Genomic DNA, 25,699 nt, shown 5'->3' on the forward strand with positions numbered 1-25,699 from the left:
ATAATATAAACAACGTTGTTGCGAGTCTTTCGACCAGGTATAAAATTAGTAAATTAATCTCGATAATATACACATCAATGTTACGAGTCTTCCGACCAGGTGTAAAATTAGTAAATTAATCTAGATAATATATAATTCAATGTTTCAAGTCTTCTGATGAGGTGTAATATTAGTAAATTATACCCTCTCACATAAGAGGATATAAATCAAGAGTTGAATATAAATTTGACTTACGGATTTTTTTAAAAATACTTATTAAAATTGCAGGGACGGGAGATTAAGATTCAATGTAAAGGTTTTAGGGTTTTTCTAAGCTATGCTCGAAACTTCTTCGGTTTCTAAGCTGTGCCCATGCTTTTTCAAACGTTTAAGTTGTGCAATCAACCTCACTTTTTTAATTAGCAATAATCTTTGACGTTAGCATTAATTAACGGACGTTAAGGTTCATTAAATGTCGTTGCTAGTTACTTATTAAAAACATTAAAAAAAACATTTAAAAAAAATAAACCAAAATTCCCTCCACAACCAAACCCTAACCCCTCCCCAAAACTCGCCGGAAAACCAACCAATACTCCACCTTAACCATCTCATCCACCCCTAACCCTTCCCTTTCCCCTAACCCCCTCCGCATCCACATCCTTTCTTGAAACCCCAGCCTAACCAACCGACCACCCTCATTCCTCCGTTAGTTAAACCACCACGAAACAACCCCCTACTACATTTCCCACAACCCTAAACGACAAGTGAGGGTCGTTTCAAAGTGGAGGAAAGGGATTATTGTTGGTTGTTTCGTGGTGGTTGGTGGTCGATTTTTTGAGCTGGTCGGTTTTCTGGGATGGGTTGCGTCACATGGTTGTGTTCGTGGAGTGCTAGAAAAGAATGAGGGCGAGGGGTCGGGGAAAGAACGGGGGCTCGCCGGCGGTAAGAATTGTCTGGGCGAGAGTGGGCAGTTGCCGGCGGCGACAACGTGGGTTGATGGGCTGGGTTGTGGTGGGTGGAAGTAAGGATGGTTGGGTTTTTTTTTCTAATCAATTCTTAATTAAGTTTTAATTATTTTATTTTCTAATTTTTTTAATTATTTTAAAGTGTTATACCAATTAGAACATGACACTTGTCAAATTATTAACGCCACTTAACTTTCGTTAATGGATATGGCTGTCAAAGGATATTGTTGATAAAATATCGTGAAGTAAAGGGCACAACTTATAAATTCGAAAAAAAAAGCATGGGTACAGCTTAACAATTTAATAATAAGCTTTTTTCTTTATTGAAGAAGGCGGGAATATTAAATTATATAATAAGCTTTTTCCTTACAGCAAATTATATAATAAGCCTTCAATTTTGGACAATTTTCCACTTATTTTGACCTGGAAATCGAGATGCTTACCATGCACCCTAATACATCCCGGGAATCTATTTGGGTGGGTGTAACCATCCAGTATGCCTTTAAACGGTCAATTTACCCATTCGCAACTTGCACCGATTTCGTGAACTCAAACCTACCACTGACAATTATGTCAACATATAATGGTCATATATGGTTCCAAACGACATTATATGACCTTGAGATGTATCACCTAGGGTCTCAAGAATTTTTTCGCTACCTGGCCCCATAACCTCCAAAATTCCTTAAAAAGCGTGGATAATAGCCTTTAATTTTGGAATTTTTTGACTTTTTTTTGCCCGAAAATAATAATTGCCGAGATGTTTACCATGATCCCTAATACCCTTCGTGAGGCCATTTGGGTGGGTAAAACCATTCAATATGTCTTTAAACAATCAATTTACTCGATTACAATTTGCAATGATTTTATAAAAGTAAGCTACACCACGGGCATTTATGACAACATATAATGGTCATATATGGTTCCAAATGTCATTATATGACCCCGAGATGTCTTTCCTAGCATCTCTTCACTTTTTTCCATCAGGCCTCCCGTAACATCAAAAATTTCTCAAAAAACGTAGATAATATCCTTCAATTTTGGAATTTTTAAACTTTTTTTCGCCCTAAAATAAAAATTGCCGAGATGTTTACCATGGTCCTTAATACCCTCTGGAAGTCCGATTGGGTGGGTGGAACCATCCAATTTGCCTTAAAACGGTCAATTTACCTGTTTTCGTACACACATCTTGTATTGGCTATAAGTTTTCACGGGGCCTGTACGTAGCCGAGTAATGGTCATATATGGGTCAAACAATATTGTATGACCCCGGGATGCATCCCGTAATGTTTTGTGAAATTGTGACACCATGTCCTGACACCTCTTAAATCGCTCCGATTTCGTGTATTATAGCCTTCATATTTGGCTTCTGTAAATCATTTTTTCACCCGGCGAGATTATGCATCCAAGTACTTCCATGAGTTCCCAAAAGGCCTTGGGAGTCGTAAATAGTGCCCGGAACCACGTAGTGCATCCTTAATCATTATGCCTTAAGGGCCTTGGGAGTCATAAATAGTGCCCGGAACCCGGTATGCACATGTCTTATGTACATGCCACACGGCCCCTTGTATCATCCAACATCCCAACACTTAGGATTTGTGACCTGTCTTAAAGGTGTGGTTTTATAAACAACCACTCTAAATTGCTACTTCTAATGCTAATTCTCACCACTATAATCTTTTTTAACACTTTACATAATATCAACTATGTTTTGACTTAGTCAAACCATTAACCTTTACATGAAAAGCTATCACGTGTTGGTAGTAGACGGGTTGTCCAAATATCAGCTGGCTTTATATTCTTCTCCAATCTTGGGATGTATATCTTATATTGATTCTGTGTTGTAGTAGTAGTATGGTAAATTATTATCAGTTTTGATTCTTTATCATACATGATATTTCAGGGATAGTTGATGTTGTGTTTGCTTTAATTCCTTGATCAATAATCGCTGCTTTGTACTGCCTTGTTCTTTGCTTATGTTGTTAAGCATACGTCAGTTTACAATACGAAAGCAAAACTCACCATGGAACATCCAATAATTCACTTACCATGACTTTGATCTTAATTTGATGCAGGTTATGTAGGTTTGAGCTTAGCTGCCTTTAGTTCTTTCGTACAAAGTTCATATTGGGATTCTTCATTTTCTTGGGTTTTCAAGACATCAATACTTTAATGATTATGAAACAATTAAGATTTTTGGCCCCTCCATACAGGTTCTGGGTAGGTAATACTTGATTTTTTGAATTGGGCTTGAATCTTTCTTACTAGAGTATTTATTCAGTGCCTAGTGTTTTTGCCCTTTATTATAAAAAATAAATAAATTAATATGGACTATATATATTCTTATTTCCTAAGCAATTTTTTTTTTTTTTTTTTTAATGGTGTATCAGTGGTTCCCATGATATCTCTGGTTGGCTTCGTACTCCATGAACTTGGTTTTCCCAGGGTTTTATTTTAATGTCAATCACTTCTTTATTTTCACTTTTTCTGAGTGTAGTTTGGCTCATCTTAACATATGAGCAAATTTTATGCTACGTAGAAGACATGTTGCATTGAGCCATTGTGGCCAGGGAACCCACATGATGATGTTCTGTTTTTTTTAAAAATTAATTTATTTTGCTGTAAAACTCCTATATTATTAACCTACTTTTGTCAATTTTTAGCTTGATTTGTGATAACTTTTATATAATGTTATTCACAAAGTCTTATATGTGGCTGGCCAACCACTATAGGGGTTACTTTGATAGTGTAATGGGGGTTACTTGATCGTTGTTAAAGGGGTTACTTCATTATTGTTATAGAGTTACTCGGTCGGTGTTATAAGGGTTACTTGATTGGTATTACAAGGGTTGCTTTATCAATTATACTAGTTTTGTGCCCCGTGCGATGCCCGGGTTGTTTATAGACTTTTAAGTTAAAATTATATTACGATTCAATTTAATTGAAAATAGAATTCTAAATTAACTTTTTTTTGCTACAAAATCTATCTATATTTATCCAACGTGGTACGACATTTGGTGCGTGAAAAATTAAAACGCTAAATGGTGTTGTCTTGTGGCCTAATTATAAGTTTATTATTTGGTATTTTATCGAAAATAAAACTGTAAAGTAACAATCTTATTTTAAACTAACTTTTTATCTTATGAAGTCTATCCAAATATATTCAAGGTGGTGCGACACTTGACGATTTTTATGTATGAAGCTTATTAAAATCTATCCAAGGTGGCGTGACACTTAGCGAAAAATTGGAATGCCAAGTGTCGCTTATTCGTGAGCTGGCTAAAAGTTTAGCTTTATATATTAGTTATATGATAGGGGTTATTTTAAGTGGTCACTAAGGAAGGTCGGCCGCACACAAAACGAGTTGGATATTATTTTAATGTTATCAGTTATCAGGTTATAAGATAATTATTACTTTTGTATAATTTTTTTTTACATAACAAATAAATAAACTCTTAACCCAATCTGTATAAAACTTTGTTTTTTACCAATTCAAAACTTATAAGATAACCAAATCTCTAATTAATTTTCCAGTTGAAGGTTAAACTTTTATTATAATTTTACCAAGTACATACCAACCTCTGACTTTCGGCAGTCAAGTCTCCTTCTATCTTAACAATTTCACTTTGAAAAAAAAAGAGATGAATTTTGCAGATGACAAGTATTTACCAATGGAATTATGGACGGAAATCATGGCGAGGCTACCGGTGAAAACTCTTTTACGATACAGGTGTGTTTGCAAAATATGGTGTTCTTTAATTGATTCCCCGGATTTCATGTATAAGCATCTTCAATGTTACAACAATAATCGCGACATAACTCTTGTATCAACCCAAGAGCAACTCGACCCCTGTAAAAATATAGGATGCACTTTTGCTATACATAAAAATTACACTTTCAAGATGTATATTGATAATTTGCGTTCAACTCTTAAAACTTACACCTATTTTGGAGGTTGTAAAGGTTTGACGTTATGGTGTCAACAATATGGTGTTGAGCTCAGATTGTGGAACCTTCTACTAGAAATTCAATGATACTTCCCCCAAATCATTGTAATAATTTAAGAGTCAATCTTTTGCGACGGATATATAATCGCTATGTTGTAGGATATGCCCTTTTTAGTAATGATTATAAGGTGGTTGAATTTGATCTTTTCAATGATTATAAGGGGTCCAACATATGCTGTTGTGTTTATTCCGTCAATGATAAGCGTTGGAGGCTTGAGAACATTAATACCGTGAATTTCCCAGTTGATGTTAAATTTTCGTTATATGCATATCGAAGAGCCTATGTTTACTTTGAAGGGGCTGCATATTGGATTGGAGGTTACCATAAAAGAGACTCATGTTGTTTATTTTGATTTTGATATTGAGGAATTTGGTTTCGTCGAATTGCCTGATGTTGGGAAACAAATAATTGCCAGGTTAATCTTCGTCTTGGGAGATTCAATAGCTGTGTTGAGCATATATTTTGAAAGCACCCGTGTTTGGGTTATGGAGAAGACGGATTGTAAAAAGGATTCGTGGAGGTTATGGTTTTCTGGAGATGCTTATTTATGTGCTACCACGGATCTTGTATGTAGCCGGGGGCTTGATTTTGATTTAGAGGTTCTGTATGACCAGAAGAGCTGTACAGTTTTGATACGAATCTCCAATAAGATATATTATTATGACTCCAACAATCAGAAATTACAACCGATTAGAAAGGAGCGGGAATAGGGTAGCACATGAATTGGCTCATTTCCAACCTTGGGAATTTGGTCAAAGAGTGTGGAGTAATAACTTCCCGGATCGCATTTTAGATGTTGCAAATGTTGATTTATTAATCTAAGCTCCCTTTTGAGGGTTTTTCGAAAAAAAAAAAAAAAAAAAGTAAGAGTGATTTTCCAATGTGCTTTACTTATGAGGAGAGCTTGCTGTTTTCCAAAGGGCAAACTTTGATTCCCCTCGCTCGCTCTACTTTGATTAATTTTAGTGATTACTTATGACATTGTTTCACTGAGTTGTTGTTTGGTTACTCTGAACTTATCATAAACTCATTTCTTGGTTATTGCTCTTTAAAGATTGCATTCCTTACATACCGTGATTATTTTATATCGTTGTTTCAACTAGCTTTAAGTTTTCGATTTCCATTCATTAGTCATGAAAACTTTCCTATTGTAATTACATATTTACATTTATAGCCAATTAAATAGAGTTTTTGAATGTATTGTTAAAGGAAAGTTTTGCATGCCACTGGCCTGTGTTGAATTTCAATGGTTGGAGCTTCTTAGTCTTCTTCTACCAATGCGATGCTTGGTTGGCTTCAATGGATTCATTGGAGCAGTCATGTTCTTCGGTTGTTGGCTTCATCAGTTTCATACCATTCTTGACAATATTGCTCTTTGTAATTTTCAATTGACCTTGAAGAGTTCTTGACATTTGCAAACAAATTACTTTGCATTACGGTAATTTGCTTATCTTCGGTTGTACTCAAAAAATCAATATTTTAATTATTACTAGAAATTCAAAGTCGGGAACAAGAACATGTTTGCCACAAATTTTACAGCGGAGACATTTTTAAACAAAATCAGCACCAATCGAAGGAGCCAAGGCAGGGGCGAACAGAACTACAGAGTGAGAAACTAAATCAGAAAGCTCTGAGCCAGTGGGAGTTTAATGCTCATAGTCATGAGCATCAAGAGCAGCCGGTACTTGGTAGAGTATATGATATAGTATATGCTGTGAAAGAGTGTAAACCATCTCACTAATGCCCGGGGTTACCTGGCTCAGCTGGCTGTTACCTGTTCGCAATGTCAAGGGGTGCAGTACATATTCTGCCAGATGGTTAAAGATCACATAAAATAGCACAAAGAAATTGGTTGCCCGCGACATTTTTCATCAAAAGCAATTATGTATTCTGTATTTGACATGACAAATGATCACCAAAACATCTATCCTCACAACTGCATCCTACTATTGAAGAGCATGTACAAATCAGATCTATCAGAAGCCTGTTTACATAATCTTCAGAATGCTGAGACGGTCCCAGGATATCCAAGTGCAGCAAGTTCGGAAAGAATAATTTTATCTACTGGTTTATCTGCCTTTGTCCACATGTTTCTGCTCCCACTAATCATTGTAGTTCATAGACTCATACCTTAAGTCCTTAATCCAATGATGCTCATTTAAAACTGTTACTATAGAGAAAATGCATATGTATTAATGAATGTGGAGTAAAAATAACGAACAATGGAAGAAACTTGATCATGGATTATATTGTTATCTGCAGCTCTCTGAATCAAGGTACATCAACTAGTCAACTACACATCGTTTTTCAGAAACAATTGGGTCTAGAAATTAGAGGGTATATATAGACTAAAGTAATTCTTTGTAGTTTTAGAATCAGTACTAAGTTTGGGAAAACAAGAATTAACAACTGATATAAGTCTTCAAGAGTTATCAATGAATATACGATTACAACACAGGACAAGAGACTGACAGACTACTCTGGTGCTTGCTAATGTGAAAAATATATAATGAGATATCACTAGATTCATTTTATAGCACTATTTTCCAAACATGAAATTAGCATATTTTATAAACTAAGATATTTAGCGATACAATATTTGCTTAAATAAGCTGAATTGAACATAGTCTAATTTTTGTTTTAAGCGACCCACAAAGAGGATCTTACAGTAAATCCACAGTACAAACAAATCAGCTAGCCTGAATGGATAGTAACGACACAAGTAGGATGTCAAAACATATAATCTATAAAAATTACTATCCCAAAACATTTGAATACATCATAAATTCTAATGAAAGTGGAAATATTTGTGTAGTTCACATCCATAAATCTTTCCAATGATCTTTCATAGTTGGCCAGGCCACAACCTTCTTGTCATGGGCAGGATATGATGATGTCAAATTCTGACCGTCGTTTCCTTCGTACAACATCAAGCTCTCTGCATAAGCATCTAGAGTTACTACATTACTATAGCTATAGAATGATCTCAACATTCTTACTTTCCGGGTAGAAATTGAGTAAGAAAACACTTTCTTCCTGGTCCGAAAGATAAATGTATCTCTGTCCCGTTCATTATAGAAAATCCTTGAACGTATGTTTGACAAACCGTGAATTCGAGATGATAAATCCTCAATAATAGTTGAGTCTCTTGAAAGCCATGGCCTCCACGACGACTTCTTGTTGCTATCCATATCCATAACCCATACACAAAAACTCTTAGAAGACACACTCAAAACCGCTAATTTCTCACAAACAAGGAAAATAAACCTAGTGATTTTTCCTTCCATGACATCCACCGGCAAACCCACATAGCTAAAATCCACGGAATCAAAATCAAAGGAGACGAGATGAGTCTTGGTAATCCAGTACCAAGCCCCTTGATAGAATACACGATTGTTTAGAGATGGTGTGAAGAGGACATCATTCCTCTTTATTGCAGAGCTCCAGCTATGACCTCGAGATGAATAAATTGCAATCGAAACATTAGTTCCTTCATGACATTCAAAGGCAGCCACCTTAAAATTATTGTCTTCATCGTTAGAAGAAGGATATCCTAGCATATATGTCAATGGATGATATGGGTAGGAACTCAAAGGACACGAGGGAAGTACCAAGGACTTTCGAATACAAGGGTTCCATATTCTCAATAAACTCTTGTCTTCAAACAACTTCTGAGACATTAAGATTAACCCATTACAGGTTTCATGAAATTCATATGTTCCATATGTTTTACAAAGATTATCTACTTTCTTAAATGTATCGATGCTTTGAAGAGTAAATATATTTTGACCGGTCCAACTGTGGTCTTTCGAATTAATGAGGGCTTTTACGAATTTTTAGGATGTATCCTAAAATCTTGGGAATCGATTATAGAGCACCATAGCTTACAAACACACCTAAATCTTAGTAGGGATTTCACCGGTAGCTTTGGCAATATTTCTTCCTTTAGTAAGTCCGCTGGTATGTGAATTTCTCTGGCAATTAATTGGTCGTCCGACATCCTCATCCTTTTGCACCCCATATTAAACTTCCTACAAAAATAAACTGCTAAGCTTTTGTAAATTGTAATTATATTGTATTTATAAAGTATAATAAACTTTACAATACGTTACAGGAAAGACTCCTAGAGAGACCTGTATAAGTATATATATATAGGCACCCTTGTCTAACAACCATATACAACTAACTATATCCTACTATGGTTAGGAATTTAAGATACTTTACATAAATACTTTACTTATCCTAATGCTAGATTATTAATCCTTATTTGTTTTTATCTTTTTTCATCTAAATCTTCAATTCAATTTTTTTGCCTGTCTTTGTTTTTGGTGAATTTTTTATATTGAAGGTTAAGATCAGTTATAAATAAATAAATCAATACGAGTAGTTGCTATGAAAAGAATACTTGTATGATGGTTTTTTCTTTAATAATTAATTCTAGAATTTTTGTCTAGACTATAATTGTCCGAATTATATCATTGAATTGATTTAAATAACATTTAACCTTTTTTTGTAAACTTTTAACGTGATTTGTGACAGCTCAGCTTTAAATTTGATAGAAGAATGTAAACAGGTTACGGATTAGTTTCCTAAGGAAGTAAGGATAATATGATTGCTTTTGTACAATTTTTATTTTCTTTAAAAAATAATACTCAGTAAAAATAATTTCAGTTCAGTAAAATAAATTTCAGTTCAATAAAAATAAGTTAAGTTTAGCAAAAATAATTTCACTTCAATAAAAATCAATAACCTTAAAAGAAGAAATATAATAGAAAATCAATAAAAATAATTTATGTTTAGCAAAAATAGTTTCAGTTCAATAAAAATAGTTTCAGTTCAGCAATTAATATAATCATGATAACATTTTAAGTATAGATTTCATAATATAATCATGATAATATTATAAGTATAGATTTCATAATGTTGTAAAATTACAAACAATGTTGTAAAAGACTAGCCTATGTCTGGAATGCCACCGTTAACCAAGGTTTTCCGGACTTTTCCCACATCAACTTCCTCACGTGACTTTAGTAAATCATTTCCCCTTTTTTCTAAAAAATTTGTAAATCAGAAAAATATATTATATCTAGATTACTTTACGTCTTTACTAAATTTACACCCGGTCGGAAGACTCGTAATATCGAGCTTAATTACATTACTAATTTTACACCTGGTTGGAAGACTCGTAACATCGATGTATATTATCGCAAAGTTAATTAACTAGTTTTACATCTGATGGAAGACTCGCAACATTGATGTATGCATATTATCATGATCATAATCTTTGTACAAAATCTCCATATATTTTACCATCTATGACAACTAGTGAATACTTTTATTAATGTTCTTTCTTTTGTTAGCAAGATAAGAGATAATAACCACGTAATATACTTGAAGAGTTTCTACAAACTTAGAACTTAAAAATTGGAGAATTCAATGCATTATACTATATTCTATAGTTCTATACAAGACCTTAACTTTGGATTATGGATCAATGCCTCTGTAGTCTGTACTCCTCTCAATTTAGGGCCTGACTTAGTTGTACATGATTCATTATGTTGCATTTATACTCGAATTAAAAGTTACAACAATTTCTAAATGCTTCCAAAATATACTTGTGAATAAGATTTCTAAAAAAGATTCTATAAGTCACCGCTGAAAACAAGATTTAACAACTGATATAAGTCTACAAGAGGTATCAATGAATATAAGATTACAACATAGGACAAGCGAGTGATAGACTACTCTGGTACTTGCTAGTGTGAAAAAAATTAAATAAGATATCACTAGATTCATATTATAGAACTATTTTCCAACATGAAATTAGCATATTTTATAAATTAAGATATTTAGCGATACAATATTTGAATTGAACATACAAAGAGAATCTTACACTTAATCCACAAACAAGGTGTTAATCCACAAACAAATCAACTAGCCTGAATGAATTGTAAGTTGTAACGACACAAGTAGGATGGCAACTAGCCTACTGCTAACTACAGGACTGCTGATAAGTATTCACAGTACTGTTTCTTCACTTCTTGACTGGGAAGGAAACTTCGAACTGCTGAAGTGGATCTATTCATGACAGATCAGAGCATTACTGAAGGCATTATCAAGGCATAAAGAGAAAAAAAAACTCATTGTTTCCTTTCTATTGAGGACTAAAAACTGTGCACTAGGCAAAATATGCTATGGACCAATGGCCAAAGGCAACCTTTGGCCAAACTAGCTCATGTGCTCAAGACATTAATACTTCTGCACTCCAATCATGGTGATTAAACCTTAATGATTTTTGCATAGTTTTTCATGATACTGATAGGTAAGTAGAGCTTACCTTAACCATTCACAATATTGTCAGATTTGCATAGTTTTTCAAGATACTGATCGAAATTTTTTTTATTCAAATCTCCACTCCTACTGTCAGAGGCAATACAGGTGAATGTGCATCTCAGATTCTCCCATCTAAAATTATCTTGTCACTAACATCTAAAACACACCCAAAATCCCAAATATTCATTTATCTCTAATGTGCATGTTTCTAAACCTATACGAAGATAAAACTCAGATTTAAGAATTAGAATTGTCAACACAAACTATCAACCATTGTCAATGCTAACACAAAAATGTTCTGACACATTCCACAGATTTACTAAACGATACATCCTACTCAGGCCCATATTCTATACTGCAGGAATTCTATGATTTGATCATGCCAGACACATTATCAGATTAACTGGCATTGATATTATGACTCTCAGTCTGAGATTATTGTTCATTTGTTTATACTTCCAAAGCCAACAAACATTACTCTTAGTGGATAAGAAACTTTATTAACATGACTTACATAGTTACATCCAATAATTCATCGTGGGATATAGCTAATCAACGGCAAAACTATAAAAAACAAGTAGCAAACAACCCATATGTTAATACACAATATTATTACCTGTCAATCAGTCATCGTTCAATATCAAGCATTTGTCCTGCTTTCCCCTTTCAGTGAGCTAGGTTGAAGTTGAACCATCGTGCAATACCAAGCTCTCCATACAAGTAACCAGATTTGAACATCGGTAATACTTTCTTTGTTGTACTTGATGACACAAAATGTTATAAAACATCAATTTGTTAACTTTATGTACCAACAATGTACCAGAATTTTCAATATACATCATCCGCGAATGATGATTACCTTTGCATTCAACAAATAATTCATAGGCATCTAATTTAGACTCTCCAGAAGAAAATCGTCGCCACAGCTCCTTTCCAGCATTCTTTTCCATTACCCATACACAAGCTCTTACTCGGGAAATACCCAAAAGTGCCAATGACCCACCTAGGAGAAAATAAAACCTGAGCATTTCTTCCCCAATAACTGGCATCTTCAGATAACTAAATTCCTCGGCATTCAAGTCAAAAGAAAGAAGATGGGTATATTCTACACAGGACCAAACCTTAGGTCTCCAGTACAAAGACCCTTGGCAATAAATAACCCCATATTGTGACTCAATTACTTCAAACCAACATCTGGGAATGTTAATCCAACTGGGTTTAACCCTCCAACAATGATCACGAAGCGAATAAATTGCAATTTGAGTTGACAGCTCGGAAGCTTTAAAATCACCAAGCTCAAAACCAACAACCTTATGATTACCAGAAGAATCAACTCCTAGATAAAAATGTCTCTCAATTTCTGCCCCAGAATTAAGAGGGCAACGAGGAAGTGACACGGATTTTCTAATACAAGGGTTCCACAAACTCAATTCACTTCGATTTAAATCAAGAGAGCAACGCACTAACAACAACCCATCAATCATATCACTTAAGATAAACAATTTTGAATCCGTAAACTTGACTAATTGACCAGTTTTTCTAAATGTATCACTGCGACGAATTGTGAAATTGTAATCGTCAAAAGTTTTGGGTATAGGTTCAGTGGCTAATAAATAAGTATTTTCCCAATTATTCTTGGAAATTTTGAGATGCAAAGAAATGAAATCAGGTGAATCAATTAAAGAACACCAAGTTTTGCAAACACACCTGAATCGTAAAAGGGATTTGGCCGGCGACCTGAGCAAGACCTCCCTCCATAGATCTGGTGTTCTAGAACTGGTGTTCGCCTTTTCCGACCATTCATTTTGAGCGATTTGCAAATTGGAGGGCTACTGTACTGTACGAGTATGGGAGAGTTATTGAATATAGACTCTTTGCTGTTAAATGTACTGTGGGCTTGTGGCATTGCGTTGTTGAGGAGGTGTCAATGGGCCTGATCCTAAATTGTTACGGAGTAATTTTATTTTATTTTGGACGGAAATTGTTAAAAAAAACTAAGGATGGAGGGAATACATAATTTAGGGACGGACTGAATAAATAATTTAAGGGTCTATTCTGTCATGTTCAGATTAGTTCAGTCCAGTTAATGATTTCCTTCTCAGAAACGATTCATTTAAGCTCAGTTCAATTCAAGCTCAGTTCAATTCAGTTCAGCTCCAATCAGATCAGTTCAATTCAGTTGTTTTCAGTAAATCGAAACAGACCATAAATCGTTATTGTACTAAAAACCATCTAATAATGGTTGGTGACGACAATGTAATCAATGACCAAGGATGCACGGGTGCGCCGTAGGGTAGCCGTTTCCCATACCGCTATTTTGGGGACGGCTGGGAGGAGCTCCGGAAACGTTTCGGGGACGGATCCTCTTCCATTTTGACGCCCCCAGTACAAGGCCAACCCATTTTTTTTGGGAAAAATGGAAAAGAAAAATCCAACCTTTGCACTTTTTCCTTACAAAAATCCAACCTTCATTTTATTCCTCAAAAATCCAACCTTTATACCCCATCTTCTCCGATAGATCCATTACCTGTTAATGACCGGTTTTTCTAAGTTGTATGACACGTGTCAGCTACTAATAGGTTAATTATTTTTTTAATTAGTAAAAAACAAAATTAATTAAAAGAAAATAAAAAAAAAACAAAAAAAATTAAGAAACCCCCTTTTCCACCACCTTCCCCTGCCACGACCACGGCACCACCACCTTCCCCTGCCACCACTCCCTCTCCCCCGCCCTCCCCTGACACCACTCCCTCTCCCCCGCCCTCCCCTGCGCGCCCACCGGAACCCAACGCACACCACCACCACCTTCCACTGCCACCAACATACACGCCCACCCACCAATGAAAACGCCCAGCCACCAACTCCACTGCCCCGCCACCAACACACACCCAGCCACCAAATCCACTGCCCAGCCACCAACTCCAAACCCAAACCCCGCTAATCGCCCAGCCCCCGCAACTCCAAATCAGAAAACCTCCATTAATTTCCGTCATTGCACCTCCGATCCCCTTTTTTGGTCACGTCAGCCACCGTATAATCCCCTAACCCCCCGAAATTCTCCCTACCTAAACCTAGCCCCTAAAAACCTCCCTGACCTGCTTGAAACACGGCCCAATTTTCTGATTTCTTTGATATCGCTGGAGCCGAGTGCATGTGAGGGTTGATCCATGGAGGAGGAGGTGAGAGAGAGATAGAGAGGGAGCATGAGAGTGGGGGAGGGGAGGAGAGGAGAGGTGAAACAGCGGTGATGAGTGGTGGTGGTGGTGGTGGCGGAGGTGGGGTTGGTGGTTTCAGTGTTTGAGGAGAGAGGAGAGGGAAAGAAGAGGAGTGAGAAGGGAAAATTAGAGGGAAAAAAAATTACCTGTTTATCAGGTCACAGGTAAAATGGATATGTTGGAGAAGGTGGGGTATAAAGGTTGGATTTTTTAGGAATAAAATGAAGGTTGGATTTTTGTAAGGAAAAAGTGCGAAGGTTGGATTTTTCTTTTCCATTTTTCCTTTTTTTTTTTAAAAACAAAAACCCAATTTTTCTTACGATCCGGTTAATTTTTCAAAAACCCTAGAAATTGATTAGCCAAAATTCCTTGGAATACCTACCGGTGACCACCTGCTGCGACCCACAAAGCCACGATTCCTCACCGGCGACCACCTGCAGTCCACTTTGACACCTGCGATTCCTTCTACTTTTTTTTTGAAACACTTCTATTTCTATTTCTACTGACTACAGTTTTACTTCTCATTTTTTTAATGTTATGTTTTTCGTTTTAATGGTTTCTCCAAAAAAAAAGAGTAACCCTGTTTACCCAAAAAAAATTACAATAGGTGCCTTTTCAACTCTCATTGTTCATCAAAGTACTCCTTCATCATCAACCTCCCTTTGAAAAAAAATTGAAGCTTTGAAGTAGATTTTAGTGCAGATAATTAGCGGTATATTAAGCATCTTAACACAATTCCACCTCAATCAAGTCATGCATTTGTACTAAGTCAGTCAAGTCATGGATCAAACACAAATCATTTAACACAACAAAGTTCACTGTATAATGGACCAACAAGGTTGTTCTAATTTCATTAAAATGCAAGGTAAGAAAACCATCTTCTTAATTCAATTATGCAACGACAAATTAATGAGAACAAATACACAGAGTAGAAAAAAATTGCAATTTGAAAATTTTTAACTACATTTCCTGTTTGGCTGTTTCACCATTTCATACTTGTGATTGTAGGCTGAAACATTGGTTTTGGGAGAGCAAGAAAAGAGAATTTGAAAAAAAAAAGTTAATATGATATGAAGAAAGCTTGCTGCTATTTTTGGATGTTGGAAGCTGCATGATGTTGTGGATGTTGGATGCTGTTGTTTTTGTTTTGAAATTTTGGATTGTGGTTTGCTATTTTAGTTTAAGGTAAAAAACTGGAACATAAAAGGCTTTTTTTTTTTTTTTTTTTTTTTTTTTTTTTTAGCTTAAAAAATTCTATAGCTGATGTTCACGATTTTTTTTGGTTTGGAATTTTTTTTTTATAACTCCAATTAATGCTCAAGTTGGTTAGTAAATTTTTCAGATGAGTTAAATGGCTTGAAATTTAACCACAGGTCCCAAACGGTGAAAAAAAAAAGTTCAGGTCCCAAAAGGTGAAAAGTATAAAACTTTCCTAATTATTACCTTAACTCTTTAATAACCTTGAGTTTTCATTTTATCCATTTTATACCCATTAATATTTTCTAATTCATTGAACAAACAAAAAAGTTAGTTGTGTCACGCGATAGCCTTTAATTGATTATTATTTAAGGGTTCGTTTGCATTGCTGTGGTTTTCTGTTTTTTGATTTTTTTTGTTTTCTAAAAGTATATGATATGTATCCCATAATGAATCTAAAATTATATAAACTTATTAAAATTATGATAATTTTGAAAACTGACAACAGAAAAGTGGAAACACCTTTTTCTTGTTTCCTGTTTTTGTTTTTTGGTTTTAAAAAAAATCAGAAAACTGAAAAACCAAAACTGATGCCAAACAAGCCCTAAATTATTTAATTAATTAAAACCAAGTTTTAAAAAATTAACTAGTGTTTAGTAATCCATTATCAATTATATACATTTATTTTCATGTTTATAACATAACTTATAATTGGTTTAGGTGGTTAAGTAACCATCTTTCTTATAAAAGGTTGGGTGTTCGAATCATTTTTTACTTTGTACTTTGTACTTGCCCATTATGATATTAGAGGTGAATCATTTTTCCAACATTACAAAATTTGTTAATACTGGACTTATATTAAGAGCAACTCCAATAACAAGCTAATTATCTATCTAATTAGTTTGAATTTCAATGACTAGCTAATTATTAATTCATTGTCTCCATCTTAAATTCTTAATTACTAATTTACTTTAAACATTTTCTTTTTGACAATTTTTTTTTTCAAACAAATTGATTACATATTATAGCACCCATGATTAAGCTTATAGCTAGAAACTAATTAAAATTACTAGCAAGTTCTTAAGGACAACCATTGGAGTATGAATTATATATTTTGTGTATCCTACAATAATTCCCAATAATATCAATCTTAAAATATAACATCCGTTACAAGTTATGTGCAACGGTTTGACATAAAACAGAGAGGGAAAATATCTAATTGTTGCACATAATTTGTAACGGAGGTAGTACAACAATCCCTTAGGAATTCGGAGATACCTAGATTTCAGAGTTGGACAAGAGTGATGACAGAGCTAGCAGCTAATTCTGACCAAAGCGTACCGTTCAATTATATCTAACACCTGTTACACTTCCTGATGTCCTACATCTTGACTATGATAAGATAATTTATTTTATTCTCATTTAAGCAACTCTTTGAAAAACAACAATAAAATTCACTAGTAAAAATACAAAATTCCTCTGCCTTTTCTTTTTCATACATTGATTATTAGCTTTAATTTGACAAATTATTCAGCAAAAAGATCAAAAAATGGAAACCCCAACACTAAACTCCATCTTAATTTCATTACTAATTATAGTAATTGTAACAAGCATAATCAAAGTGGTGAACTGGGTATGGTTAAGACCCAAGAAACAAGAGAAATGGCTAAGAAATCAGGGTATACCTGGTACTTCTTACAAGCTATTCTTTGGTGATATGAAAGATTACTCCTTTATGTGTAATCAAGCTTTGAAAACCCCCATGAATGGCTTCTCCAATGATTATTTTCCACGTGTTGACCCTCTTCGTCATCATTTAGTTACCAGAATTGGTATGTACTTTCTCTATTTTTATTAGTTTTTTCAATCAAATCGTGTTTATATATATATATGTCTTCGCAAGTCACGAGTAATTAAAAATATTTATGATTAAAATTATGCACGACAAACGTACAATTTAAACTTTAATAACTACGTAGTAAAATAGAGGGAGTATGTAATACATTGATCCTATATTAATTTTTGAAATGTTGGAGTTTGATAAGACTTAAATTGTATGGGTATTGGATTTCATATAGATAATTATTTGTTATGAATTATTAGCCATATATACCAGTGTTTTATGCTAGTTATAAAAATAATATTTTGTATTTGTTGAATTGAAAGTGACTGTAAGCTCAATGGAAAAACTCTCACCTAGGCTGAGGTTCGGAGTTCAATCTGATAGAGTCACACGTTAGTTAACACGTTAGTAACTTTCACAATCCTCATTATACCCAACTTTATATCGATCTATGATCGAGTTTTAAGATTGTCTTATGTAGATGGATTGAAGCTAAGAAGATTATTTTTGGAAAGGACTATATGGTGGTAATTTAAAAAATTTCCTGAAATGAATGATGAGGAAATGATGAATGTATGTAGGACAAGACTATTTCATTTGGGCAGGTGCAACACCAATGATAAACATCTCAAACCCTGACTTGATCAGAGAAGCCTTAACAAATATGAAGGATTTTCATAAACCGAGATTGAACCCAATCGTTGACAAGCTCTTCCCGGGGTTTGTCAACTATGAAGGAGATAAATGGGCTGCACATCGAAAAATTATAAGCCCTGCCTTTCACATGGAGAAGTTAAAGGTATATACCCTCCGTGTTTAAATAATTAAATCGTTTTATTATTCACTTTGACTATTGTTTGTGATTTATACGTTCTCCTAACTGTTAGGCAATAAAGTTGGTCCTTTGATTGTTCGAAATTTTGTTGGTGTTTGTTACAGCTTGTGTTGCCTGCATTCTATGATGGTTGTGTGGAGATGATCACTAAATGGGAGAAGATTTTAGGTGAAAAGGATTCTTATGAGCTAGATGTGTGGCCATATCTTACTACACTCTCGGCTGATGTGATCTCTAGAGCAGCATTTGGTAGTAGCTATGAGGAAGGACAACAAATATTCGAACTTCTCAAGGAGATGACTGTCATTGCTCTTGGTACTATGCAGTCAGTATACATCCCAGGACTCCGGTATCATACATTTATACTTTTAATTTCTAGCATTAGTACTACCTGTTCAGAAAATCCACATTTGCTTAGCTTGATCTTGCCCTGCTTCTTATGTGTAGGTACATTCCAACACCGAGTAATAGGAGGTTGAAGAAAATTGAAGATCAAATACACACGTTACTAACACGATTAATTAACAAAAGGAAGCGGGAAATTGAAGCTGGATGCCCACCAAAATTTGACCTATTGGAAACACTCATGGATTCCCATCACAAAGAGACGCAAAATGCTGCTGGCAGTGTCAAGAATCAACAGCTTGGAATGAATCTTCGGGAAGTGATGGACGAATGTAAACTATTCTACTTTGCTGGACAGGAGACTACTTCTGTACTACTAGTTTGGACATTGATTTTATTGAGCAAGCATCAAGATTGGCAAGCACGAGCACGGGAAGAAGTGTTGCAAACATTTGGGACTAGTGTGCTAGACTTTAAAGGCCTAAGTCATTTGAAAACAGTAAGTCATTTAATTTCTTGTTCACTTCAACATTTTGAGGTTCAAGTAAATATTACATTCAATGATATTCATATCTCATGTTTTCATATCGTTAGAATATGTCTTGAATCAATTTTTCCCTTGCACGTGACCTAGCACATACAATGTCCTGTTATTACAAATCACATAAACCTCTGTTTTTTTGTTTGTTATTTTTTCTTGCATCTGTCACAACACATATATGCAATATGCTGTTCTGTAACTTAATTATAAGGTACTCGTATTTGTTTGATTTCCTTTAGATGAGCATGATTCTGTACGAGGTATTGAGGTTATATCCACCAGCAATCCAACTAAACCGGAGGATTTACAAAGACACGAAACTAGGAAAACTATCACTTCCTGCAGGGGCATTGGTTACTTTCCCAGTACTTCTTGCTCAGCGAGACAAGAAATCCTGGGGTGATGATGCGGATGACTTCAAGCCAGATCGATTTTCCGAAGGAATTTCTAAGGCAACAGGGGGAAGTAACTCATTCTTTCCCTTTGGTTGGGGACCAAGAAAATGCATTGGGGAAAATTTTGCTATGATTGAAGCTAAAATGGCATTATCAATGATTCTACAACGCTTTTCCTTTGAGCTTTCGCCGAACTATGTTCATGCACCCATGACTGTTATATTTCTACAGCCTCAACATGGTGTTCAACTTATACTACACAAGCTCTGAGAGCATACAAGTAGAGTTTAGAAAGTGAATTAGTTTTATTTGAGTCAATTTAGGTGCATGCTCGTGTTGTATGAGCTTTATATAGATTGGGGTATTTTGGCCATTTTTTATGAAACTTTAAAATTTAATGATATATTTTGTGCATCATTGGTCTTAATGGTATTTGTTTAAGGTAAAAATGCCCCACCATGTGGTCCAATTCCAGGTTGACATGTGACCGTACCCCATAAAAAGGCGACATGTGTCTCAATAGAAAGATGACACATGGCAACATCGGAGCACCTAAATAAGAGAGAAGACCTCTTATATCAGGAGGCTCAATTCCCAAAAATGACACCTCTTAGGACACATGTCCATACTTGATTGTTCCGCCAATCAGCGCTCACTACTTTAGGTCATCAAACCCTAGATGACACACTTTTCCACCCCTATAAATACCTTAAAGATTAATGATAAGATAGTAGATTGAAACATATTATTCAAGGCATATTAAATTGCTCTAACTTCTCTGATCTCTACTTCGACTCCTTCGTTTTCCAGTTACTAATTTGACCGTCGGAGGTAAATATCTCGATAATGGGATATTCAAGTCGTTATTTTACAGGTGTCTGCGGCCATTTAGACATGTTCAAGACCTTTATCCCGAGGAATTTCAAAAAACCCCAAAGCAGTATTATCAGATACCACGTTAGTCTCATGGAAATTTATCTAGCTAGCTAGCTATAAACTCTATTTGTACTACTACCCCCGTTTCATTTTATTTGCAACGATTTGACATAAAGTAGAGAGAGGAAAAATGTCTAATCGTTGCAAATAATATTTAACGAAGGTAGTACTAGAAATTTAAAATAACATATTTATCTTATAAGAATTTTTGACACAATCTTATAAGAATTCACTTAGGCCTTGTTTGGCAAATGGTTGTTGACGGTTGACTGTTGATTGGCTGGTTCACTTGGCATGTTTGACTAGCTGGAATGTTTGGCTATTTATAATGGCTTTTGAAATTGGCTGTTTATAAAAGTGTTTGGTAAATCAATTGTTGTTTGTTGGCTGTTTATTAGATAATTTGTGGGCCAACAAGCCAAAAGCCAACAAAAAAGCTACTCAAAGCAGCTTTTCATTTTGGCTTAAAAGCCAGCTTGTTCGCTGACTAAAAAGCCAATTACCAAACACATTTTTTGGCTGTTTGACCACCTAAAAAAGCCAAAAGCCAAAAGCTAACCAAAAAGCCATTGAAAAGTCAATTACCAAACATGGCCTAATGATTACTAATTTACTATCTCATTATTAAAAATAACGTTTATAATCTCTACCCTTTTAAAAACCAGAAGTTGTGTTACTATTTGAAATCTATAGTGTTCTTCCGTTTATACCCTCAAGCTATTTTTTATTTTCGAAATTGCCTTCCATGCTTGATTTCAGCACTTTGTCTTCTTGGTTTCATTTAGTCCTGCTTTTCCCCCTTTTCATGCTCCACCATTAAATTCTTTCATTTACTTTCTCTCTCCTTTGAACCAGTCTTTCTCACTATCACTCCATCTCTCATTTCTCACTTTATTTTCTCTCTCTTCACTCGCCATTCTGCACCCATCTCTCCTCCCTCCATTTTTTTCAGAATCTGTAGAGACTCTAAATTTCTAATATTATGAAATCTTTCATCATATTAGGGTAGTTTCTTCCTAAATTCCTACTTGCATTACTTCCTAAATTCCTAAATTAAGTTTAACACTCTAAGAATTGAAAGAGTGTGATGAAGAGGCTACTGGAATTTGGGAAGAAAGCAATGTTCTATGTTAGGATTCTTTCTGGTTACGAAGAGCGTCGGATTTGATCTTACATATTACAGCTTGAGCAGCGTCTTCGATCTGTACTTTCTCTCCTCCCCTTTTTATTTTTCTTTGTCAATTTCAATTGTTGATTCTAATTTAGGGTTTTTGTTGACATTTGGTATGATTTCTATATTAGAGTATTTTGGTTTCGCAATTTTTATGAAAGAGTTTAATTGGGTGTTGTAATGTGAAATTCAGGAGCTAAATATCTAAATTAGACAATTAATGATGATGTTTGCTACCCTATTTTGGGTTCTTTGTGAATCATTTGGGAAATTCTTTGTTGTGCCCGAATGAATGTATTGTGTTAGAAGGTTTTGTTGGGGGGATTAGGATTGTGGGATACTAATATGCCAGATTCAAAGGTGTTCCTGTAGGAATGACAACAATTATGCTGTAATAATTTGTCAATCGGCCGAATGTTGAGAGCACTAGATATACTCTACCTCAGGTCCTCAGCTGTAATGTGTTGGAATTAGTCGAATTGTCTTTATGATAAGTTCTTTTGGAGTTGTGAATTTAAACATCATGTGACCTGTGTATAGCTTTTGCTGTTATGATAATTTATGGAATCACTCTGCTTCGAAATGTATACATTTGGTGTAGTTTGGTGAATGTTTTCCATCTGCCCTGAAGTTAGCTGCCTAATGCTTACACGCTTTTAGCGTTCATGTACTATTTTTGCATGCTTGATGTGAGGCTGAGTGAAATGGTACCTTGAATTCGTTTATCAAGGGAGCATAAGATAAGATTTTGATGTTATCATTTTTTTTATTTATGAGTTTGGAAATTGAATTATCCTAAGGAAAAGTTTTATACGTCATAGAATAATCAAGTGATGAGGGTGAAGAAAACAAGTGTTGAGATGTGAGGATGTGTCACAGTGGCTGTGTGTGAGAGTAAAAGAAGCCATCCATGGCATATGATATAGATGACTGTTTAAGACCCTAGATACACATAGAAGAACATGTGGGGAATGGAGCCACGGGGTTGGGCTGTTGGGGTCTAGGGAAGGAGTGTTCACATTCTTTCACAGTGAGAGCTCTTCAGTTTAGCTTTACGTAGAATAGATGATGGGGCAGATACTTAGAGAATATTGTAATGTCACAATTCCCATGTTTGAATGAAGAACACAAACTCTTAGCCCATTTTCCTACGCAACCTTTCTGTTGTACTGCTGCATTTGCGAATTAATATTGCTTTAAGTTAGAACCCAAGGCTGTTTTTCTCACCGATCAAATGTTATATTATTTGTTTCTTTTCATTTGGAGACGACTGATTACATCAGTATGGATGATATGGATGTTATACCAAATTGATTGATTTTAAGGAATATGTCAGGAGAAATGAGTTGGGGCCTACATTTAATCTTTCTGATCTTTATATTGATTAGTGAAATTGACATTTTCTTCCATGTGTGTTCTCTATTCAGGCACAAGAAAAAAAAAAGAGGCCTCAAGAAAGATCCCTGAACAAATTATGCTGTCTGAAATTCGAAAAATGGTGGAAGAAATGCAAAATGTAAATAAGAGGTTGGAAGAGATGGTGAGTTTGTTTACTGGTTAATTATGCAAGTAACTCTTATGATTGGACTGCAAGGGATCTTTTACTTGTTGCACGTAATTATGTTGATGTCTTGTTGACAGTAGAAAGTTATGTTTTGACTCTCTCTTTAAGTACTGAAATTTGCATCTTGCAAGTTAGTGTTGAGACGAAAATTCTACAGGGTACCTTTGTCTGAATTCTAAATTTCTTTGAAATTGACGCTCACATTTATCTTCCTGAGATTTTCAGAAAAATTGTCTCATTTATACAAAGTACTCCATATGTGCTTATGCTTAAGCATTTACCCAATTTGAAGAAAGACTATCTTATTAAAATCATTGTGAATCCCTAACTATAGTGGGGTTTGCACAATGTGACTATTAATCTTGGTTCAGTTATTTATAAATTTATATAATATTTATGTTGCTGGCATGACATCATAAATTTGCAGGTTATGCTTAATTTGACTACAAGGGAATCATATATGTATACCTTGTACTATTGTTGTTAATTTTGCACTTTGCATTCGGGTTTGACCTTTAGTGAATTCAGGGCTTTTGACAACTTCATTAGTTTTTATGTGCAGAAAGGTGATATTAACGAGTATTTCAAGCCAGTTGACAAGGAAGTGGGAGTTCTTATGGATACGCAGATGGAGAAAGACAAAGAAAAGATGGAAATGATGGGTTCCATGTATAAACAAGCTCTGATTGAGAAAGCTGAAACACAGGCAGCTGGAGATGTAAACAGTGCTAACCAAGCGAATATGGAAACAATGAGTGCCATGTTCAAACAGGCTCTGCTTGAGAAAGCTGAAGCAGAGGTGGCCGCTGAAATGAAGAAGTCACAAAAAGAACAAAATCTTCCTCTCTCTAAACAAGGTTAGACTAGATAATTATAAGAATTTTAGACAAAACATTCTATGCGATGAATAATTATGAAATGCTATGCTTGTCATCTGTATTACTAGGGACAGGTATAAATGTACTTTCGTATCTTTCAAATTATGTAATAGCCTGTTAATTTTCAACCTTATATCTCAATAAAGTCGATTAGAGTGACTGATTTTCATCCCTTATAATTTGGTTTCTCCATTGTAGACATTGCTTTGTGGACTGATTGGACTCCCTCCATCAAACGGCATCCTTCCACAATCGTCAATGCATACCAAGAGCCTTGCTAATCTCAAGAAGCATGTAAGTGTGTTCCTGTGGAAATGAATTTGTTAATTAGTTAATTTGTTGACCAGTTAATTCGCTGACCTTAAACAATGTCCACTGTTTACAGTTGATTGGGAAGAAGATGGTAGAGTCTGCAAAACAAAATATAAAGAATAATGCTAGCAGTACTGAAATATATGGCCAGATGCAAGATATTTTCATTGAAATGGATCAAAGTGCTGATGTAAGTTTTCAAGATAGATACTAGAGATAATTTATCTTTAAAATATTGGATAATGTTGGATGATAATTTTTTTTTTATTTTTTCAGCCTCATCAAGTTGCCAAAGAGCTTAGTGAGCTGAAACAGGCAGTCATGAAGGGAGACAAAAAAGAAGGCAAGGACAACAGTACAGCCAGTACTTTTAGACTTGATCAAATCGATGCTTATTTGCCAGTTAGAGTCAACGAGCAGAGAGTTAGTAACCTCTTACAGTCGGTCCTTGTAGCAGGAGCTGTATTTGCTATGCCCGTGATCAAGTTGATACCTACCTCGGTTCTTTGATATTCAAATCCTGAAGTACATTCAAGTGGTCTAATTCAATTGATGGTTTTATATTGTGTTTACAGTATAAATATGTTTATTAGGCTTTTAGATTTTGTTTTTTGGGTGTTTGAATTCTGTGCTTGGTAAGGGAATAATATAGTGATAGGACTGCACATATTTAATTAATCATATTTTTAGTATTTCAGCTCTATAAGAGCATTACCCCCTTAGTCTCTAGCTGAAAAAGTATTTTTATAATTATCTTAGTTTAATTTGTCCCAATTAAAGTAGGCTTTATTAATTGACATCTTGTTGGGTTTAGCTTAATGGTTGTGCATAAGCTGTCGGAATCAAGAAGGGAGTTATGGACAAATTAGTTAATTAGTTGAGTGTAATATGCATTAGTAGTTGTTTTAGGCATTGTCATGATAGCTATGGCCAATTAAAAGGGTCTTGCCACACTAATTGACTACTTAGTAAATTTTTTGAAAAAATGAAAATCTGAACATAAAACAGACGATTTCTATGGTGCTCTCTCTTCTATGCATATCTAATCCAATTAGAGCTAATGTCATGGAAACCTTGACCTGTCCTCTTATTTTTCTTATTACTTGGCTTAGTGTTTCCTTTGGGAGGCTTGTCAAGATTTGACTTTAATTATATTGATGGTAGCTGCTGTGGAATCTTTGA

At 34.9% G+C, this 25,699-nt stretch overlaps 3 protein-coding genes across 5 annotated transcripts; 2 read left to right on the plus strand and 1 right to left on the minus strand.

Annotated features, from left to right (window-relative positions):
- Positions 1 to 10,620: 10,620 nt before the first annotated feature.
- LOC110700432 (putative F-box protein At4g38870) lies at positions 10,621 to 13,255 on the minus strand. 3 transcript variants are annotated; one of them, XR_002507215.1, is made up of 3 exons: positions 12,993 to 13,255; positions 11,902 to 12,288; positions 10,621 to 11,030 (listed from the first exon to the last, which is right to left on the minus strand). XR_002507215.1 is itself a non-coding variant. In XM_021877972.1 (3 exons), exons 1-2 carry the CDS (start codon positions 12,767 to 12,769, stop codon positions 11,960 to 11,962), a joined length of 711 nt encoding a protein of 236 aa, XP_021733664.1. In that variant the 5' UTR covers positions 12,770 to 13,251; the 3' UTR covers positions 10,626 to 11,030; positions 11,902 to 11,959. The 3 variants fall into 3 exon arrangements, 2 of the variants coding, with proteins under 2 accessions (XP_021733664.1, XP_021733663.1); XM_021877972.1 differs by having other exon boundaries at positions 10,626 to 11,030; positions 11,902 to 12,045; positions 12,145 to 13,251; XM_021877971.1 differs by having other exon boundaries at positions 10,627 to 11,030; positions 11,902 to 13,250.
- A 3,775-nt stretch (positions 13,256 to 17,030) lies between these two features.
- On the plus strand, positions 17,031 to 20,070 carry LOC110700433 (cytochrome P450 CYP72A219-like). Its single transcript, XM_021877973.1, has 5 exons — positions 17,031 to 17,529; positions 18,122 to 18,339; positions 18,480 to 18,724; positions 18,823 to 19,219; positions 19,501 to 20,070. Exons 1-5 carry the CDS (start codon positions 17,247 to 17,249, stop codon positions 19,924 to 19,926), a joined length of 1,569 nt encoding a protein of 522 aa, XP_021733665.1. The 5' UTR covers positions 17,031 to 17,246; the 3' UTR covers positions 19,927 to 20,070.
- Positions 20,071 to 21,369: 1,299 nt separating this feature from the next.
- LOC110700435 lies at positions 21,370 to 25,469 on the plus strand. Its single transcript, XM_021877974.1, has 6 exons — positions 21,370 to 21,796; positions 23,191 to 23,303; positions 23,890 to 24,184; positions 24,404 to 24,499; positions 24,591 to 24,707; positions 24,794 to 25,469. The coding sequence occupies exons 2-4, from the start codon at positions 23,238 to 23,240 to the stop codon at positions 24,484 to 24,486; spliced, it is 444 nt and encodes a 147-aa protein (XP_021733666.1). The 5' UTR covers positions 21,370 to 21,796; positions 23,191 to 23,237; the 3' UTR covers positions 24,487 to 24,499; positions 24,591 to 24,707; positions 24,794 to 25,469.
- Positions 25,470 to 25,699: the final 230 nt, after the last annotated feature.

The sequence above is a fragment of the Chenopodium quinoa genome, unplaced genomic scaffold, assembly GCF_001683475.1.
Source record: "Chenopodium quinoa cultivar QQ74 unplaced genomic scaffold, ASM168347v1, whole genome shotgun sequence".
Taxonomy (NCBI): Eukaryota; Viridiplantae; Streptophyta; class Magnoliopsida; order Caryophyllales; family Amaranthaceae; genus Chenopodium; species Chenopodium quinoa.

What these genes read in the sequence shown, in the direction of transcription:
- LOC110700432 (XM_021877971.1), bottom strand. Translation starts at nt 12,769, where the DNA reads ATGATTGATGGGTTGTTGTTAGTGCGTTGCTCTCTTGATTTAAATCGA.
- LOC110700433 (XM_021877973.1), top strand. Translation starts at nt 17,247, where the DNA reads ATGGAAACCCCAACACTAAACTCCATCTTAATTTCATTACTAATTATA. An exon ending in TTCACATGGAGAAGTTAAAG is followed by an intron (nt 18,340 to 18,479) that starts GTATATACCCTC and finishes TGTTTGTTACAG; the next exon opens with CTTGTGTTGCCTGCATTCTA. An exon ending in GCCTAAGTCATTTGAAAACA is followed by an intron (nt 19,220 to 19,500) that starts GTAAGTCATTTA and finishes GATTTCCTTTAG; the next exon opens with ATGAGCATGATTCTGTACGA.
- LOC110700435 (XM_021877974.1), top strand. Translation starts at nt 23,238, where the DNA reads ATGCTGTCTGAAATTCGAAAAATGGTGGAAGAAATGCAAAATGTAAAT. An exon ending in ATAAGAGGTTGGAAGAGATG is followed by an intron (nt 23,304 to 23,889) that starts GTGAGTTTGTTT and finishes TTTTATGTGCAG; the next exon opens with AAAGGTGATATTAACGAGTA. An exon ending in TCTTCCTCTCTCTAAACAAG is followed by an intron (nt 24,185 to 24,403) that starts GTTAGACTAGAT and finishes TCTCCATTGTAG; the next exon opens with ACATTGCTTTGTGGACTGAT.